General features: G+C 46.2%; 1 protein-coding gene across 1 annotated transcript in view; it reads left to right on the top strand.

Annotated features, from left to right (window-relative positions):
* Ak4 (adenylate kinase 4) overlaps positions 1-19,488 on the top strand; it is a 59,229-nt gene that overhangs the window by 36,142 nt on the left and 3,599 nt on the right. The window contains exons 2-4 of the mRNA XM_006998019.4: positions 351-470; positions 15,711-15,883; positions 18,620-18,738. Coding sequence (XP_006998081.1) covers positions 351-470; positions 15,711-15,883; positions 18,620-18,738 — 412 coding nt within the window. The remainder of the gene's footprint in view (positions 1-350; positions 471-15,710; positions 15,884-18,619; positions 18,739-19,488) is intronic.

Here is a 19,488-nt window from a genome sequence, read left to right on the forward strand (position 1 = left end):
GTGCTTCTTTTTTGCGTTCCATCTGTCTCCTCATTGTAATCTTAGCCATTCTTCTTCTATTTTTGCCTGTGATATCTCTAAGCGTTGCTTTTTATAATCTATAGGCATTAAGTAATCAACAGAGTCCCGTTGTAAGAACCAATATTAAAACACTGTTACACCTCTTTTCAACTTTGCTGCCGTGTCATGGATGATGAGCCAAAAGGCTAAATGGTCCAGAGTGTTTTAACTTCTCCCATGGTTTGGGAGACGGATCTCACAGAGCCCACGTTGGCCTAGAACTTGCTGTGCCAACACCCATCTTGGAAGCCTTCTTGAGTGGTTTTTTCCCCATCTTCTCTTTTAAACAGAAGTCGGTGACACAGCAAAGCAGTACCTAGAAAAAGGTCTTTTGGTTCCAGATCATGTGATCACACGCCTAATGGTGTCAGAACTGGAGACCCGGAGCTCCGAACACTGGCTGCTAGACGGTAAGTGGGTCATGGGCAGGCTGGGCTTTTAGCACCCATGATCGTTCTCATAGTTTTTACAGCTGCCCCTCTCCCAGACCTGACGTTGATTTCACATTATAATTTGGCAACATGGAAATCCAGTGTGGTGACAGCTCTTAAGTTTCTGCCTGCTGACCGTTACTGTGAAAGCTTTGACCTGAGGGAAGTCCGCAGCCATTGCCTTAGTTCCATGGTGTCTTTGATGAAGTTACACTGGGTGTACCATCTTAAATTAAGAGGTGTTTTCATTCACCATGGTTGTCTAGAAATCCTATATTGGTTATAGAGGAAGGTGATTATAAAAATGGTAGCCTTAGCCAAATCTCTGTGTGTGTGTGTGGGGGTACCTCTTATCTCTACCCTTGGAAGGCTGAGGCAGGGGATTTACAGCAAGTTGTAAGCCAGCCTGGGCTATCATAGTGAATAGGTCCTTTGTGGGGCAGTGAGGTGCAGTGTGTTCTTAGGATCCAGCCATTCCATTGTTGGGAAATAGTTAAAAGATGTGTTCTATTCTTTTATGCTGTGGAATGTTTGTTTAAGGATGCAAAGATGTGTTGCATTCTTTTATGTTGCATTTGTAAAGCTGTTGTTACCTTGCCTGCCTAAAACACCTGATTGGCCTCATAAAGAGCTGAACGACCATCATCAATAGGCAGGGCTGCCAGGCAGAGAGAATAAATAGAAGAATGAGAGAGAGGGAGAGGAGGAGTGAGGACACCAGGGGCCAGCCAACACAGCCAGCTGTGGAGTAAGAAGTAAAGAAAGAAAGGTACAAAGAATGGAGAAAGGTCAAAGCCCAGAGGCAAAAGATAGACAGGCTCATTTAAGAAAAGCTGGTTAGAAACAAGCCAAGCTAAGGCCGGGCATTCATAAGTAGTAACTCTCCATGTATTATCTGGGAGCTGGGTGTCGGGCCCCTAACGAGCAAAGAGTAAAATAACCAACTACATTCCATTCTGAATTTCTGCCCAGGGACGTGTCTTCAAGGATGTTTATTTGACCTCCTTTTTGGTAAACAGTTTAAGACACTTTTTTTAAGGTGCTATTAGCTGTCTCAGGAAAGGGGTAAGCTGTGTAAAGAAATGTTAAAAAAAAAAAAAAACTATAAATACTGTAATAGAAAACATAAGTTTTATGGTTCTCTGAGGACACGGGAGAGCATTGTTTTCCTGATGAAGGAAAGGGTTAGGTTAATTATTTTGGAGGTGAGTGGGGGGCTGCTCAGTGGTTAAAGAGCATTTCCTGCCCTTACAGGGAACCTGGGTTTGCTTACCAGCACACACGGTAGCTCCAATTCTGGGGGATCCAGGAACTTCTGGCCTCCTGGGGCACCAGGCATGTAGACGGCACACATGCGAACATGCAGGCCAACATTCACACACATAAAATGTAGTTGAGAAGATGGATGTTCCCCAGGTAGAAAATGTGGTTTAGAAAATATGGATTTGAGTGGGAGGGTGGGTACAGAGCAAGTGGGACATGACTCAGCCTAGCATTTTCTGAGCTTTGAGGAAAAAGAAAGGCAAAGAAAATCCTTTGGATTTTGTGTCTTGTTACTCGAATTGTACGTCACTGTGATCAGATAACCAAGAAAAGCATCTTAGTATTAGGAGGAGTACTTAAAATATCTTTATTGCTACATATTACTTGCATGAGTTTCATCATGAAGTTTTGTACATAAATATGTGGTTTTTTTTTTTTTATATTTGCTCTTCGTCTGTCGTCTCACTCCAGCTGAGTTCCCCTTTCCCCAACTAGTCCCCATTCTATTCTTCTGTTTCATTTTTTACTTTTTTATGTGTGCCCCGGTGAGTTTAATTAAGGAGCGTGGGTGAGGGCTTATTTACAGGAGTCCGGGCGACTTCCCAGCCGCTGCGCCACTGAAGCAAATGTCTTTTTCTCCTGGAGCAGCTCCACTAAATTGCCTGTGAGTCTGCGGGGAGTGGCAGAGCCTTGTGAACGAACCTTTCCAGGACAGAATGCCAGTGGGCCCAGTTTTAGGCAGGTCTTGTGTAAGCAGTAACAACTGCCGAGCGTTCAAAAGCGCAGAGGCCATGTCATGCCTAGAAGATGGCCTTCCACACCTCTTCTCACCCTGTTTTAATCAGTGTTCCCATTGCTGTGATTAAACACCACGACCAAGAGCCATTTGCTTACACTTCTCACATCGCAGTTCATCATAGAAGGAAGTTAGGGTAGGAACCTGGAGGCAGGAGCTAATGTAGAGGCTATGGATTTACTTACATATTCATTCAGCCTGTTTTCTTGTAGCACCCAGGACCAGGAGTGGCCCCACCCACAACGGGCTGGGCCCTCCCACATCAACCACTAATTAAGAAAATGACCTACAGGCCTGCCGACAGCCCGTATGGAGACAGTTTCTCAATTGAGGTTCCTTCCTATCAGATCCTGGCTTGTGTCAAGTTGACACAAAAGTAGCCAGCACACACTGCAGTTGTGTGGTGTTTTCTAAGCCTCGGTGGATGTGGTCATGGGTGTGGAGAGGTTGGTAACACAGATGCCCTGTTTAGGGATGAATTCTAAATAGTCACGTATGTTTGAACAGTTAACGGCTTCTACTTGAACTGCCGCCCATGGCAAACAGAAGCCTCTTTGAGAAAACCTGATGGCGGCACTAACCCGTGGTCATCAACATAAATACTTAGAAGAAGTCAGTTTGGGAGACAAGACCCATCATCATGTCCACTTAGCGGAACAGCAGCAGTTGCGCTCTCACTAGGCTTTTGAACAAGTTTACAGTACCAGAGGTGAATTCCTTCCTGTGGGTTGAAGCTCAGATCCAATCAGAAAGCAGTTGGTTATTATCCCCCAAAGCAGGGCTACCACTGTTGCATCTGTTGGTTGGCATAGTTCGCCTGGCAAGTCCCGTGCAGGGTTCACAGCTGAGTGACACTTCACACCCAGCAGTGGCACTATATAGGTGTACACTATTGTACTCATTTCCCAAATACTTGGTGGGTGTGTGTGTGTGTGTGTGTGTGTGTGTGTGTGTGTGTGTGTGTATGTGTGTATGTGTGTATGTGTGTATGTGTGTATGTGTGTATGTGTATGTATTTGGGATGAGCTCTAGATTTGCTGATACCTGCCAGTAATTCCTTTTTAAAGTTCTTTAATCATAAGGGCTCATGCCTTGTGGAATAAAATTTGTGTACTTTTAGGGGTCATTATCTCTATTAAATTTCCCTCGAGAGGTGGCTAATGGGTATCGGGGCTAGACTGCTCCTCTTGAATCTTAACTCGTCTCCTTCCAGACAGTGTGTGTGTAACCTTGGGCATGTCACCATGCTCTTCTGTGCGTTTGATTCATTGTGGACGATGAATTAGGAAAGAGTTTAAGGATGAAATAAGATGACTGGATGTAAAAATCCTCAGAAGTGTAACATTTGAGTAAATGCCATGAGGGTTTATGTGTTTGGCATGGCTAGTGTACAGGGCCTGGGTTTTTTGTTTTTTGTAGGTTATTACATGAGGTATGAAGTTCAAAAATAGCTTTAAGCACGCCTTTAATCCCAGCACTGGGAGGCAGAGGCAGATGGATCTCAAGGAGGTCAGAAACCTGTGAAAAATAAAAAAAAGAACAGAAAAAAGGCTTTAAAGATTTAGCCTTCTTACGTCTCTTTTCCTGCTTGCTTTTGTCTTAGCTGTTCTCTCAGAGACTAGCTAGTCCTCTTCCATCACCACCCGCCTGTTTTAGTGAAGTGCGTCAGTCTCCCAACTGCTTCAGTTTTCATCTCCTGAAAACCCATCTGGTCATTTTTGGTTTTGATTTTTCTTCAAAGCTCTGGAATCTGTCCATTTGGCACCGAGCGGGTATCAGGGCTGCCTGGTCCCCATGTTCTGTGCTCTACTTCAGACCCCTTATGTTGGCAGGGCACATGCTTGTGCTTCGCAGAGGATGTGCTGGTTGAGTGTGCTAAAGGTGATTGGATGTGTACAGGCCTGTCTTAGAAGGAATTCTGGATGACAGATGAGTCATCGTCTTGGTCCATATGGCTTTGGAGAAGCGGTCTGCTAACCGTGGGTGGAAATCAGCGCAGTGGATACAAGCCAAGGGAACACTAAGTCGGGTGGGGGATGGTGTGTGTTCCTCCTGGCCAGCGCCATCCTTGTCAAAATGTTCAGTGTTATCTACCTTCATGGTGCTTGAAAAGAAACACCCATTTTTGTTTTTGAAGTAGAGTCTCACTGTGTAGCTCAGATGACTCCAAACTCCTGATAATCCTCTCTGTAGCCTCCCAAATGCAGGGATTAAAGATGGGAGCTACCATGGTTGGTTTTCAAAAGATTTTTATTTGGTGCATTGGTCAGCTTGCATTGTTATGACAATGGTTAAGATGAGTCATGGGTGAACAAAAAGTTTTATTTAGTTTGAAGTTGTGTGTGTGTGTGGGGGGGTGTATTAGCTACTCTTCTGTTGCTGTGATGAGATACCATGACCAAAAGCAGTTTGTGGAAGAAAGAGTTAAATTTTTGCTAGGGCTGCAGAGTGAGTCCATAATGGCAGGGAAGACCCGGCTTCAGGCAGCTGGAGCAGGAAGAAGCAGAGGGGTCATAACCTTCAGCAGCAGACACAAACAAAGCAAGATAACAAATGGAAGTGTGGCAAGGCGAGTGTGTGTGTGTGTGTGTGTGTGTGTGTGTGTGTGTGTGTGTGTGTGTGTGTGTGTGTGTGTGTGAGTGATGGCGCACACGCGCCATCTCCCCAAACAGCAACACCAACTGGGACTAAGTATTTCAATACCTGAGGTGCGGGGAACATTTCAAAAAGCATAGTGAGGCCCCCCTCAACTGCATCCTGTCACAATCGATTGCACCTCACTCAGTAAGGGTACACACACAAGGAGAGGTTTCATGATGCAATTCAGGAAGCCAGAGATGGTAGGGTGCCACGCTCCTTGATGTTGTACAAGTTTCATGGTAATCCACCGGAGTCCTCAAGAACCGTGGTGATCACTTCCAAGGAAAGTACACACACCTCTCCCCTCCCCGTGTCTTCCCGGTCATCTGTACCTCTAAACAAGTCCCATCATCTCACACATTGTCTCACTGGTTACTAAGTCTCAGGACTTGGACCTTTGGGGAAGGTGCACAACTAATCTAAATCCTAGCATTAGTTTTCATGGGAAGCAAGCACTCTTGCAATTAAATAATTTTAAGCCTTTTAATTCAAGATAAATATAACTCTCATTATTTTTTTTCTTCGAGACAGGGTTTCTCTGTGTAGCCTTTCCTGGATCTCGCTCTGTAGACCAGGCTGGCCTCAAACTCCCGAGTGCTGGGATTAAAGGCGTGCGCCACCGCCCCCCCAGCTCTGGGGTTTCTTAAACATTTTTCACTGACATCTTGCTTACGATTTTATATCGCCTTTGGCATATAAGTTTATAAAATAGGTATGCAAAGCTCATCAAGTTAAGGTGCTTGATACCAACCAAGGCTAACTATTTGAGTTTGACCCCTTGGACCTAAGGGTGGAGGAACAGAACTAATCCCCTAAGTTGTCCTGACCATTACAGGCATACTCTTTCCTGCTTACCCCACCCCCACCCCCAAATAAATAAATGTAATATGAAATTCTAAAATAGGTATGCAGACCAAACATTTCCTAGTAATAATCATACATTTGTTTTGTTTATTTTGGGGGCAGGGTCTGTGTAGCCTTGACTGACCTGGAACTCTTTTAGACCCGGCTGGCTGGTCTCTAACTCAGAGAGAACCTCCTGCCTCTGCCTCTTGAGTTTGTAGGTTCACAGCATTGTAGGATTAACGGTGAACAGCATCGTTACCTTTCTTAGGGTGAAAGCACTGCAGTGTGCTGGGTGTGGTGGCACTCGGGGCTCCACTCTCGAGCGCATCAAAGTAACCATCTTTCCCCTTCCCGTTTTTGACACAAGGTCTCTGGCAGCTTAGGCTGACCTTAAACTCATTATGTAGATGCCAATAGCCCTGCACCAGATACCTGGGGCATTTCAGGTGTTGGCCTTGAGCGTAGTGGCCTGTGCAGTGGAAAGAGTGCAAGGCAGCGGTGAAGTCACCCCCATAGCTTGCTTCCTTACACAGGTGCTTTTCAGTTCAGAAACTTTCTGTTGCCAGATGTTTTTCAACCCCGCAATCAGTTACATATGTGTCGAGACTCATTTTAAGAAGCTGGAATTATATTAAACAGGCTGCATTTCATTGTGAACAACACTACGAACTCACCGGTTCTTTCTGAAGGGAATTCTATTTTTAATGTATTCATTCTTCTGCCCAGAAGTCAGGCTGTTTTGAAAGCACAGTCTTGCCTTGCCTGCTTGTCTTCCTGTCGAGTGATCTCAGACCTGAGACATCCCAGCATGCCTGCCTGCCCACCCACTCGGGCCTTGGAAGGAAGTGCATGTGAAGAGAGTGGACCAGCGGTCCTGGGGCTGAGGCTTCTCCCCTTTCTTTGCAGAGTTGGTTTTAGCACATTAAACTGGCTTTGACCTCATCTCCTCTGTATTTCCCTATTCGAGGCCGACCTCTGAAGAGTGTCATTCCCCACAGGGCCGCAGATGTCTACTGGGAAGGAACAATACACTCCGTTCCATCACATCTCTTAGTGAGTGCCTGGATCAGTTTTCCAGGTTGCCCTTGTGATAGTGTGTGATTCTGGATGTGTATGTAAATAGACCTGTTTAGAAGGTTACTGAGGAGTTGCAGTTGGGTGAAATGGAGAACAGCCCCACTTTGAGAGCGTATGAGCGCTTCCAGGTTCTGCAGATTTCTAAAGTATGTGGGATACAGGTGTAGCTGATTCTGCACTGAACTGGTGACAGTGAGGGAGGGAGAGAGGAAAACATGTGTTTGAGGAGGGACTATGGCTGGTGATATGGCTCCATTGGTGAAAGTCCTTGCCTCTCAAAGCCTGATGACCTCAGTGCGATTCCTGGAACCCACAGTGGATAGAGAGCTGATTCTGAAAAGCTGCCCTCTGACCGCTGCAGATGTGCTATAACATATGTGTGAGCACTGGAGTGTATGCATACAAGAACACCTGGGCGCACACACAGTGCATAGAAGCATACTTAAGCACTCTGACACAGCAGGGGCGGAAGATGGACATGCTGCCAACCTGCTAGATGAGGTGACATCCATGTTCAGGAGATAAATGGAACTGGCATTACGGAAAGTCATGGGCTTGTGTTTAGAACAGTCTCGGTGTCACATTTCTGGAGGCCCCAGTACAGTGCATATATATATTTTTCTGTATCCATGGTGAAGAATGTGAGCAGTGGTGCTTAACTGACTATGGCTAAGCCAGCATGGAGGCAGGCACACACTCAGGGTGCAGAGGCAGGCGGCTCTCTCTGAGTTAGGTTATACCTAGCAAGTTTCAGGCCATCCAGGGCTACATAGTGAGACCATATATAAAAAATATCGGGGTGGGGGATTTAGCTCAGTGGTAGAGTGCTTGCCTAGCAAGCACAAGGCCTGGGTTTGGTTTTCAGCCCCGGAAAATTAAGAAAAAAAGAAAGGAGTTTGGCTCACTTGTTTTTGTTTTTGTTTTGTGCCACATTCTTTTTTTTAACCCTGTTGTGGTGTCAATCTTTTCTCTCGTTCTTCACATGTAGACCGTCCTGTGTCTCCTTCCTGTGGGCTTGATTTTCTTTCCTGAAGGATCAGTGCTGTTAGTTTTCTGTTGCTGTGATAAAATGTCACAATTGATGGTCACTTAAGGAAGAAAGGGTTTATTGCAACTTAGGTCCCAAATCGATCGAGCCCATCATGGTGAGAGGAAGGCCTGGCATGGTGGGGCAGTAGGAGCTGACTGTACACATATCACCTGCACGTAAGGAGAGGGAAGGAGGAGAAGGCTATACATCTCAAATTCTACCCCTTCCTAGAAACATACTTCACTGCACCTCCTAAAAAGTTCAATAAACTCCCCCAACAACTGCCAGTTGGGGACCAACTGTTCAAATTCATGAACCTTTAAGGGACCTTTCTCATGCCAATCACCGTGATCAGACTTTCTTTGTTGGGTTTGGTTAATGATTTTTGTAACCAGGTAGCCATGATCCTATCACCCAGATGGGTACATCTTTTATTTTGTGTATTAAAGTTGATCAGATAATTTGGGGGGAGTCAGTGGGTTTGAGACTGTCCTGATGATACTCACTCTGTATTGAACATAGAGCTACCTGTCTCTGCATTCTGTGTGCTGTAACTAAAGGTGAATGCTACCACTGCCACCTGGCTTGATCAGATAATTTTTTTGCCAAGTCCCTCTTTCTTTTTCTTTTCTTTTCTTTTTTTTTTGAGACAGGGTTTCCCTGTGTAGCTTTGCACCTTTCCCTGGATCTCGCTCTGTACACCAGGCTGGCCTCGAACTCACAAAGATCTGCCTGGCTCTGCCTCCTGAGTGCTGAGATTAAAGGCGTGCGCCACCACCGCCCAGCTGCCAAGTCCTTCTTTTTAAAAATTTAATTTATTGCCGGGCTGGTGGTGTTGCACGTCTTTAATCCCAGCACTTGGGAGGCAGAGCCAGGTGAATCTTCGAGTTCAAGGCCAACCTGGTCTACAGAGCAAGATCTAGGACAGGCACCAAAACTACACAGAGAAACCCTGTCTTGAAAAACAAAACAAAACAAAATGAATTTATCTTTCAAATTTCTGTGTGCGTATGTTTAAGTGTATGCCATGTCTGAGCATGTGCCTGAGGAGGCCTTCTAATGGGTACTAGGAACTGAACTCTGGTCTTCTGGAAGAATATCAAGTGCTCTAATTTTGGAACTATCTCTTTGGTCCCCAAGATTCTGCTTTCTAACAAGGTCATTAAATATCTTCATATTCATTCTCAAAAGAAATAACTTTATTACCATTTAAATAGTGTGCTGAGGGAAAGCACAGAGCTTCACTAGGGGTGAGAGACTCGTTTTAGTGAGACGAGATACTGGTTTTCTAAATAGCAATAATTGTCGAGTTACATTCAATAAGGTCATGAAGAGACATTGTAGTGATACCTGACTTGGATTTTTCTCTTTATCCCCTGTCTGTCCCCTTTTTTGAGATGAACTCTTCTGTATCCTAGGATGGTTCCCAGTTTCCTATAATAGTAGCGGCTGGCCTTGACTCCTGATCCTGCATCTACCCCTTGAGTGCTGGGATAACAGAGGCACATTCCATCATGGTCAATTCATGAGATGCTGGGGAAGTTCACTACCTCTCAACCACATGCTCTTTTCCCCCAAGACCTGTCACGTTGCTCAGGCTGCCCTCCACTGCCCTGCCTTAGCCAGCCTTCCAAGTAGCTGATGCAGGTCTGTGCGCATTATGAATTTTTTTTCTTTTTTTCTTTTTTTCTTTTTCTTTTGGTTTTTAGAGACAAGGTTTCTCTGTTTAGCCATGGCTGTCTTGGAACTCACTCTGTGGACCAGGCTGACCTAGAATTCACAGAGGTCCACCTGCTTCTGGATCTGCTGGGATTAAAGGTGTATGCACTCATTTGTTTGTTTGAGACAGGGTTTCTCTGTAACAGCCCTGATTATCCTGGAACTTCCTTTGTAAACCAAGAGATCTGCCTGCCTCTGCCTCCGAATGTTGTTGTTAAAGGTGTGCACCAGCATGCACAACCACACTTGGCCCACAAGCATGGAACTCTTAAGGGGTTCTGGACATATATATGGTTAAATTGTAGGCAGGTGTTACTGTCATTAATTAATACCAATATTATTTGTACTGTGTTCCCCCACCCCCTCAGTTTTTGAGACAGTCTCATGTAGCCCAGGCTTTGGATTCCCTAATGTAGCCAAGAATGACTTTAAATGCCTCATCTTCTTGCTCGCACCTCCCGAGTGCTAGGAATATAGGACTGTCACCATGTCCGGTTCTTTGCCAGAATAACGTGGCATCACATTCATTTGCATATTTGGTTTCTCAGCTCGCTGCCCCGCAGTGTAGGCAGACACTGTGTTTGGGTTACTCTATGAGGCAAAGGCTTCTTTCTGAACGTCATGTCCGTTTCAGAAAAAGACCTCACCTGCAGCCAGTGGCTGAGTCTCGTGGGATGCTTGGCCGGCTATTTTCCTGAGTGCAGAAATGAATGTGCCTGTGGTAAAATCATTTGTCCCTTTGTCTTGAGACACAGTGGGACCAGTTTTTCCCCGACTTGTCTGTGCACAGAGAACAGAGGGTTCTTAAACAGAGGAGCCTTTATACAGAGGTTTGCAGATGGTAGCTCTTGCCTCCACACAAGAGACATCTTGCCTCCTTAGGAAAGAGGTACCAATATTAGAACAACTGGTTTAAGAACAAGGATTTGGGGCTGGGTAGATAGATGGCTCAGTGGTAAGAGCAGAGCACTTGGGATCCAGTATCCAGCACCCATATGATGGGCTCACAACCATCTCTAACTACAGGGTATCCAAGATCTCTTATGGCCTCTGCAGGCACCAGCATGCATGTGATGCACACACATACACCCTGGCAAACCACTCATGCAAGTAAATATAAGTAAAGACCGAGGACTTGGTTATATTGCAAAAACCCTTCCTGGAGGATTTCATGAGATCTCAAGGCAGACATTCTCCAAAAACTCGTGCCTAACGAGAATTGGCCTTTACTTGTCCCTTTGAAGACTTTTTGAAACAGTGTCTCATAACCAGGCTGGCCTCATGACATACAGCTCTGGTCCTCCTGCTTGGTGTGCTGGTTAGTTTGTTAATGTGACATATAAATGTAGACGTATCTGAGAAGAGGGGATCTCAGTTGAGTAATTGTGTGGGGGTATTTCTTGGTGGTTGATCACTGTGGACAGTGCTATTCTTGAGTAGGTGGTCCTACGAAGTATAAGACAGCTGAATGTGGGCCTGGGAGCAAGCCAGTAAGCAGCATTTCATGGTTCCTGCCTCCATTCCTGCCCTGACTTCCCTCAATAATGGGTCGTCGTCGTCCCGTGTCCCGTTCCCCCCCCCCCCCCCCCCGCCACACACACACACACACACACACACACACACACACACACACACACACACACACACACACACACACACACACACACACACACGGTTTTTCTGTGTAGCCCTGGCTGCCTTGGAACTCAGAGACTCAACCTGCCTCTGCCTCCTGTGTGCTGGGATTAAAGGTGTGTGTCATCACCGCCCAGCTAATAATGGACTCTTATGGGGATATGTAAACCAAATGATAAACCCTTTCCATCCTAAGTTGCTTTCAAAAGTGAACCAAGACCCTCCCACGTGCCGGGATACAGGTTTGTACTGTCCCGTCTAGCTCACAGTTTTGAATTTATTTGAAAGCCACCTCTGCCCCAGCATTTGTCTCTCACTTCTTTGCTATGTTACACTGGTTTATAAGAGATGTGCAGGGCCCCTTATCGCACCTCTCTCATATCCCAGTGCTTCAGGGTCTAGAGCAGTGGTCCTCAACCTTTCTAGTGCTCCGGCCCTTTAATACAGTTCCTCAATTGTGGTGACCCCAACCATAAAATTATCATTGCTACTTCATAACTGTAATTTTGCTACTGTTAGGAATCATAATGTAAATATCGGACATGCAGGATAAGAACAGCTGTTCTAGAGTGTCTCCATGTATCCCAGGACACTCGCAGTGCGCCAGGGCTGAGGGGCTCTCGAGTGCTTGGCACAGTAGGGACCGGAGATCCCACAGCTCTTTTGCTGACTCGCCAAGCTGCTGCGTACTCTCTCACTGTCTGTTAATAAGGATGGAATGAGAAGGACTCCAGAGGTTAGGAACACGCGCAGGTAAACATGGGAAAGTCACATAAGGGGCAGAGGAGAGGGTCTCTGCAAAACAGGATTCACTGGTTCCTAAGGATTCTGGACTGATGTGAACAGTTTGTACTCCCTCACTAGGTAGGACTGGGGAAATTCCCACAGCCATAGCTGGTCCCTGTGGCTCGTGACTAGGAGCAGCCTACAGTTGGGGTGGTCAGAGGTAACCATAGACTTGATGGGTGGGGAGAGACTTGTCACAAGGTAGGTGCCAGAAGGCCGAGATAGATGTCCAGTTCTTTCCACCAGACAGAGGTCTTGTTTTTCCTGAGAATGTGGCAGTAGACCCTGGCTCTGCACCTCCCTGTGGGTGCACTCCAAGTTAGAAAAGCTGATGCACCCTGCTCCTTTGCCCTCCACTGCCCTCCTCCAGCCGGTGGCGTGGTTGGGAAGGCCAGGTGCCCAAGCCCAAGGGCCAGAAGATATTCAGCCACTCTTTACCGGGGCGAACAAATCCCCGAGGATCCGAGAGACCTGGTGGTGCTGTGGTTAGTGGTGCAGTGTGGTACTTTCAGCTTTCCACCTAGAGTGGCTGCTTAGACTGGGCATGGTTTCTAGGTTGGGTTAAGGGGCGAGTGGTGATAGGTGTGGGAGAGCAAGGTAGACAATTCCTGTGAGCCGTGAAGCCATGCTGGAGGGCAAGAAGCAAGCGAGCACCTGGTTCTTCATTCTACTTCGCTGAGAGACTTAACCGGACACGAGGCAGCTAGCAAGGAATTCTCTCTCCCTTTCCCTGATAGTTATTATCTCTGAATTTGGGCCTTATTCTCTAGCCAAACTGGCCTGGAAATCACAGCAGGCCTCCTGCCTCAGCGCCTCCCAAATGTGGACTACAGGGTCAACCTCCCTGCCCAGTTGTAATTCTCTACTCAGGGAAAAACTGTAAATGCTGCCACCTGTTGACCAAATGTCCACATGCATCCCATCCACTTTCAGCCACCCTGCCCAGGTGATGTGTCTGCGTCCTGGGCACTTCAGAAATAAGCCCTACACAGGTCTCATAGGCTCTGTCAGCAACCCAGTTTAGTGGGGTAAGTCCCACACTGGGTTGGCAGTCTCTCTGGGATTACCGTTGTGAGTAGTAGGCTGTTCAGTCAGATTAATATTTTCTGTCTGTCTTTCCATCCACTTTCCCCTTCCTCCTTCCCCCAGTCTCCCCCATCGCCCCTCTCTTGGCTTGCATGTGTATGCACCTGCAAATGCAAGTTGTGGGTTTTGAATCCAGAGTCTTACAGCCTCGCTCTTACTGAGCTGCTCTCCACGTCCCCAGAAATGGTTACTCTTAAATATGTCTCTCCCCCCCCACCGTCTCTGTCTCTCTCTCTTGATAGGGTTTCTCTGTGTAACAGTCCTGATTGTTCTGGAACTCAGAGATCCGCCTGCCTCTTGCCTTCCAAGTGCTGGGATTAAAGGCGTGCGCCACTACCACCTGGCTGGTAAATGGACTTTCCTCTTCAAAGATTTTCATGGATCATATTTTAATAGGAATTTATGTAGGGGGTACTTTTCACAAACAATGTCCTAACAATTCAGTCATTGTTCCAGGAACTTGAGTCTCATTCGGTTGCAAGGGTGAATCTCTAGAAGGGAGTATGTAGTATGAATCTTAAAAGGTCATATTAATAAAAACAAACCTGGAGCCAGGTATTGGGGTCAATGCTGGAAGATCAGAGAAGCAGAACAAGCCACAGCCAATTCCTCAGCTGATCCTGTTTCCTCATCCAGAATGAATCTCAGCTGAACTGCTGCTCAAAGCCTAAAAGCTTAACCAGCCTAGTTCCTGGTTTTCACACCTATTTACCTTTCTGCCACCACTCCTGGGATTAAAGGCAAGAGTCACCATGCCTGGCTGTTTTCAGTGTGGCTTTGAACTCAGAGATCCAGGCAGATCTCTGCCTCTGGAATGCTAGGATTAAAGGCATGTACTACCACTGCCTAACCTCCATGTTTAATATTGTGGCTGTTCTGTTCTCTGACCCCAGATAAGTATATTAGGTTGCACAATATTTTGGGGAACACTATCACCACAGGAGCATGGATCAATAGATATTAAATACTAACTATATAGATCAGAGAAGCAGAATGCATACATGTCTTTAATCTCCTTCCCTTGTCTATATGAATAGCTCATCGTAGATGTTCTTGATGGACAGGTCTTCACACTGTCGTCGCGTTCATTTCACACATAACAATGTGCCACCAGTGGTTAAAGAGCCAGGTTCACCATACTTTGCCTCGCTGTGTTCTTGGCAGCCTAGGATGTTAGAATTACATCTGCATGACTCAGTGTGCTCAGACCAGCTTGAGACAGTGATGCAGACCGGATCGAAGGATACACCACCTACCACCCTCGGAATCTACATTCTTCTAGGCCTGAACCCTAAAGCTGAGGCTAAGAATCGTATTATGAAAATCTTGATGTTTCCAGGGCCTTTGTTCTAGGATACCACACCTGTTCTGATGAGGCTGTCCAAGTCCTGCTACTTCTAGCGGCTGTTGTTTATGTAATGCTTGGACAGGAACTAAAAGGCAGGCTGTCTAGACCTCCCTGTCCGATAAGTCTCCTCATACCTTATTGTGGGGGAGGGGAGACAGCAACACCAGCAGTGCCCATGAGCCCAGATTTATATTTTGTTACTTTTCCACATTTAGAAAAGTAGACAGATCTGTAATTTTTGTAGCAACCAAATCGTTTTTCCAAGGACTAGTTACTTTTGAATCAGGTTTAACTAAAGATAGTCTCCCTTCAAAGCTCACCTCTCTCGTCCCTGGTGTTGGGGTTAGAGGTGTGTTCCATCACATTCAGTCAGGCTTAGGTATTTTAGGTAAACAAGAATTTTTTTCTTATTGAGGCAGGGTCTCACTTATTTCCCAAGCTGACCTGGAACTCACAACTCTTGGTATATCCTCCCAAATACTGGAATCATGAGTGTTTGCTGTCATTTTTCCCGTCACATTTCAAGTGTGCCATATGGAATTGTTAGGTTACGGGATACAGACCATGCAGCTGCATATCTGGGTAAAGGCACCTATTGGTTCAGGATTTCAAGGCTATACCTGCAGTTACTTGTGGTAACCTGAGAACAAATAACAGACTGTAAGCTAAAAGGCCCCAGATAGAAGGCCTGCACTCTCCTGCAGAAGAGGAAATGAAAAAAGTACAGCCTGCCCAACAGCACATGGCGGTGGTTAAGGCAGAGCCCAGGCTGGGCTAGTGCAGTCTGCTTTCAGTCATGTGAGTCCTAGATCAAGCATGTAACCTGAGCCATAAAAGAGCATTCAGAGGTAGTTACAGACTCTTCGTTTTCTCCTTTTGGATTATGTAGACTTTCTTATTCCCCATGCTCAGTGGACAATGTCTTGCAGTTGATTTTTTGTTTGTTTGTTTGTTTGTTTGTTTGTTTGTTTGTTTGTTTGTTTCGGCCTCTAGGGTTCCCGAGGACATTAGTACAGGCAGAAGCCTTGGACAGAATCTGCGATGTGGACCTTGTGGTCAGTTTGAATATTCCTTTTGAGACACTTAAGGATCGTCTGAGCCGACGATGGGTCCACCCTTCTAGTGGGAGAGTCTATAACCTGGACTTCAACCCGCCTCAGGTGCAGGTAAGCCATACTGAGTGCTGGGCAGGGGATGTGAGTATACTGTTCAGGGAAAAAAAAAATATCTACACAGTCAAGAAGCATAGAAAGAGTTGAAATTCAGTAGTAGTCAAAGGGGAGATCTGAGACTGAGGCTTAACAAGACGGAGCCCTGCTGGAGACCGGAGGAAAGCTGCGTTCTCCTTTTTGTTTCATGAATTTCATTTAACTATTGGTGGCTCCTTATTTTCGTTTTTTGAGACAGAGCTTCTGTCCTGGAACTCATTCTATAGACCAGGCTGGTCTGGAACTTAGAGATCTGCCTGCCTCTGCCTCCTGAGTGCTGGGATTAAAGGTGTGCGCCACCACACCCTGCTATTCATGGTCATTGACTGATTGATTGAGATAGGGCCTCTTTTATGTAGTTCTGGCTGTCCTGGATCTCACTATGTAGACTAGGCTGGTCTCGAACTCAGAGTACTGAGGCTATCCTTAGAACCATGTGGCAAGGTACATTTGTGAGGATAGCCTGAGCAAGTGAAAAAGCTGTGCATATTTCATTGCTTATACTGGCCAAAAAGGACTGTTTAAATACACTGGACAACATCTGCATGATCTTAGGTTACAGAATTGGTAAAAAGAATGAATATGGTGGTTTCTCTGCCCTCCAGTGTTGGGGATCAGAACCCCTGAGGCTTGTGTACACTTATCAAGTATCCTACCACAGAGGTACACCTCTTTCCAGATTAACCACCCCCTTAGCCCAATAGGTAGCCCAGGCTGCCTCCATCTCAGAGTTCTCTAGCCTTCCTTGGTCTTCCAACTGCCTGAGGGATTATGGGTGTGCACACCATGCCTGGTTCAGACTACTTGGATTTGTCTTTCTGTTCATTTTTTCCCTCTGACTCCCTGATAATGGCTGATGGAACTCATATAGAACTCAGTGTGTCCTTTCTGGACTGGAATAGGTAGCGTGGTATCTGAATATAGATGGAAGCAGTCAAAAGTTACTTTAGGGTGGTATCACTACTGCTGGTTGCCATTGTGCCAACATTGCTCTTAATGATGCCAGTTCACTTGTGATAAGCATCAGCCCCCCCCTCCCCGTTTTCTTGTTGTTATTTCCCCGTCCTAGCTAATTGCTTTGCTCCTCCCGTCATTTATTTCATAGACCCAGTTTCATTGTGTTGCCCAGACTGGTCCTAGCCTTCTGAGTGGCTGGGTGGACAGTGTACCGCTGAAGTGTAACCCAAGATAGGGTGATGGGGAAAAAAAAATGGGAGAGAAGAAAGGAGTTTGAAAACAGACAGGAAAACAGAAGCCTATCTCAAAGGCCCCTGTTCTGGCCCTATTAAGACGTGCTCATCAATTCTTACAGTATCTGGAAAGCTTTACTTGCTAGTGTGTTCCTTTCAAAAGCCCAACTCTCCCTGAAAGAACCCCTCATGAGAATGTATGCCGTTTCCAGAGACGGCTGTGGAGCGAATAGCCAGCTCCACCAGCCACTGGTGTCTTCCCCAGGATCGAGTACTGCCCGGGAGTCCTTCTGTTACTTCTAGAAGCATCAGCTGTGTTTGCTGGTACTCTACAATGAGTTCTAAGCATGGCGGCCATCAGTAAAACATAGATCAGTCATGGCCTCTCCTCTTCTGCCGTGCTGACATTCCCCTGTGATAACGACGTGCATTATCGTGCATCATCAATGTAAGACCCGAAGCCCCCAGGTGCAGCAGGATATCACTGTGTTTTAAAGTCATGGGCAGCTTCTTTGGTCCACGTGAGTGGCCTGAGCCTTGTGGTTCCTCCCCAGCCTGTCTCTGACAGGCTCACTTCTGCAGCTTCCCCCAGAGAGAACAGCCGGGGGCTTGGGAGCAGAATTCTAATGCTCCTGCAGTGCCGTGTGTAGGTAGCTATAATTCACAGATTCAGAGTACCAAAAAGGAAGTTTGTTTGGACCCCTGGCTGGTATGGAACTAACTATGTAGATCAGGTTGGCCTTAAACTCATAGATCCACCTGCCTTTGCTGGCAGTAAAGGCATGTGCAACCACAGCCACTGAAATTTTTATATATTTAAATTCATAATTTCTTAGAGTGCTTGTCTCTGATGGTCCTGGGTATTCGAGTCACGCCTATTTTGATATACCTTAGGACATGTCATGAGTTTCAGAGAGTACTCCATAGTAGTTTGAAAGCTGGCAGAGACGGTATGGAACCAATCTCCCCCCACCACCACCACCACCACGTTTTTGCCCTTTTATTACAGGTATATTTGTTTGCATCCATACACAAATGGATGTGTACTTGTTTGGGTACCATGGCACAAGTGTGGAGGACTAAGGTCATTTTGCAGGAGTCTCCTTCTTCTTTGTGGTTCCAGGGTCATCAGGCTTGGCCGCCAGGGCCTTCACCTGGGAGCCACCTTGCTAGCTCCCCAGTTTTTTTCCCCATAAGAAGCCAGAATTTAGAAAACAAAGCTGGGACCAGCATGGCATTGTGTAGATATGTTGTTTAGGGAGGATTCCCAGGATTTAGAGTTGAAATGCCATTTAGCGGTAGCACTGAGGGGTGTTTATAAGGATGTGAATAGTTAGGGAAGATTTAGCACCCTTCTCGGGATGTGAGGTCAGCATGACAAACCCCAGGCATGTTGCACATTTGGTTGGAGTTCACTTTGATCATGTGGGTTTTTAAGAAGAAAGTTCTGACCTCGGAAATGCCCGGTGATTGGCCATGTTAACTGGCTCCTCTGTTGTTTTAGGGGGTTGATGACGTTACGGGTGAGCCACTTGTCCAACAGGAAGACGACAAACCTGAAGCAGTTGCTGCCAGGCTACGGCGATACAAGGATGCGGCGAAACCAGTCATCGAACTGTACAAGTGAGTGGGTGTCTAGTGTATTCACGGTCGGGTCCAACCAGGACATTGGAGGGCCTGATGGGAGGAACGCTGGGCTGAGCTAGATAATGAATGCTTCTTCCAGCTAACTATGTCTGAAGGCCCACACCTCCCAGACGGTGGGTGGAGTGATAGAGTGATGTTATAGATGAATTGCTAAGTGGTCTTATTAAATAAAAACCTGGAGCCAGATATAGGAGTGAAAACCTGAGAGATCAGGGAAATAGGACAAGCCACAAGCTAACCTCACCTCACCGAGACACCTCAGTCTCCAAAGAGAGACCTACTTCATGTATACCCATGCCTATATCATTCTGTTCTCTCATTGGCTCTCTCAGCCCAGCTTCATCACTTCCTTTTCTTGCCCAGTTCTGTCACTTCCTGTCTGTACAGACCTCTATGGTTAGGGCTGGGATCAAAGGTGTGTGTCACCACACTTGGCTCTGTTCCCTAGTGTGGCCTGGAACTCACAGAGATGAGCCTTGAACTACACCCTGCCTCCCAAGTGATAGGATTAAAGACAGGTGCTAACATTGCCTGACTTCCATGTTTACTTATAGTGGCTGGCTTTTTCCTCTTATTCTCAGATAAATTTTATTGGGGGACACAATACATCACCACAAGTGGTATATGGGAGGTACAGTCTGTTTAATCAGGAACTATTAGAACATGAAGAAGTGTTCTATCTCTGAGCTCCACCCCTGCCCCCAGCCCTCATTATCTTATTTAATT

This window comes from Peromyscus maniculatus, chromosome 2 (genome assembly GCF_049852395.1).
Source record: "Peromyscus maniculatus bairdii isolate BWxNUB_F1_BW_parent chromosome 2, HU_Pman_BW_mat_3.1, whole genome shotgun sequence".
NCBI classification, from domain to species: Eukaryota; Metazoa; Chordata; class Mammalia; order Rodentia; family Cricetidae; genus Peromyscus; species Peromyscus maniculatus.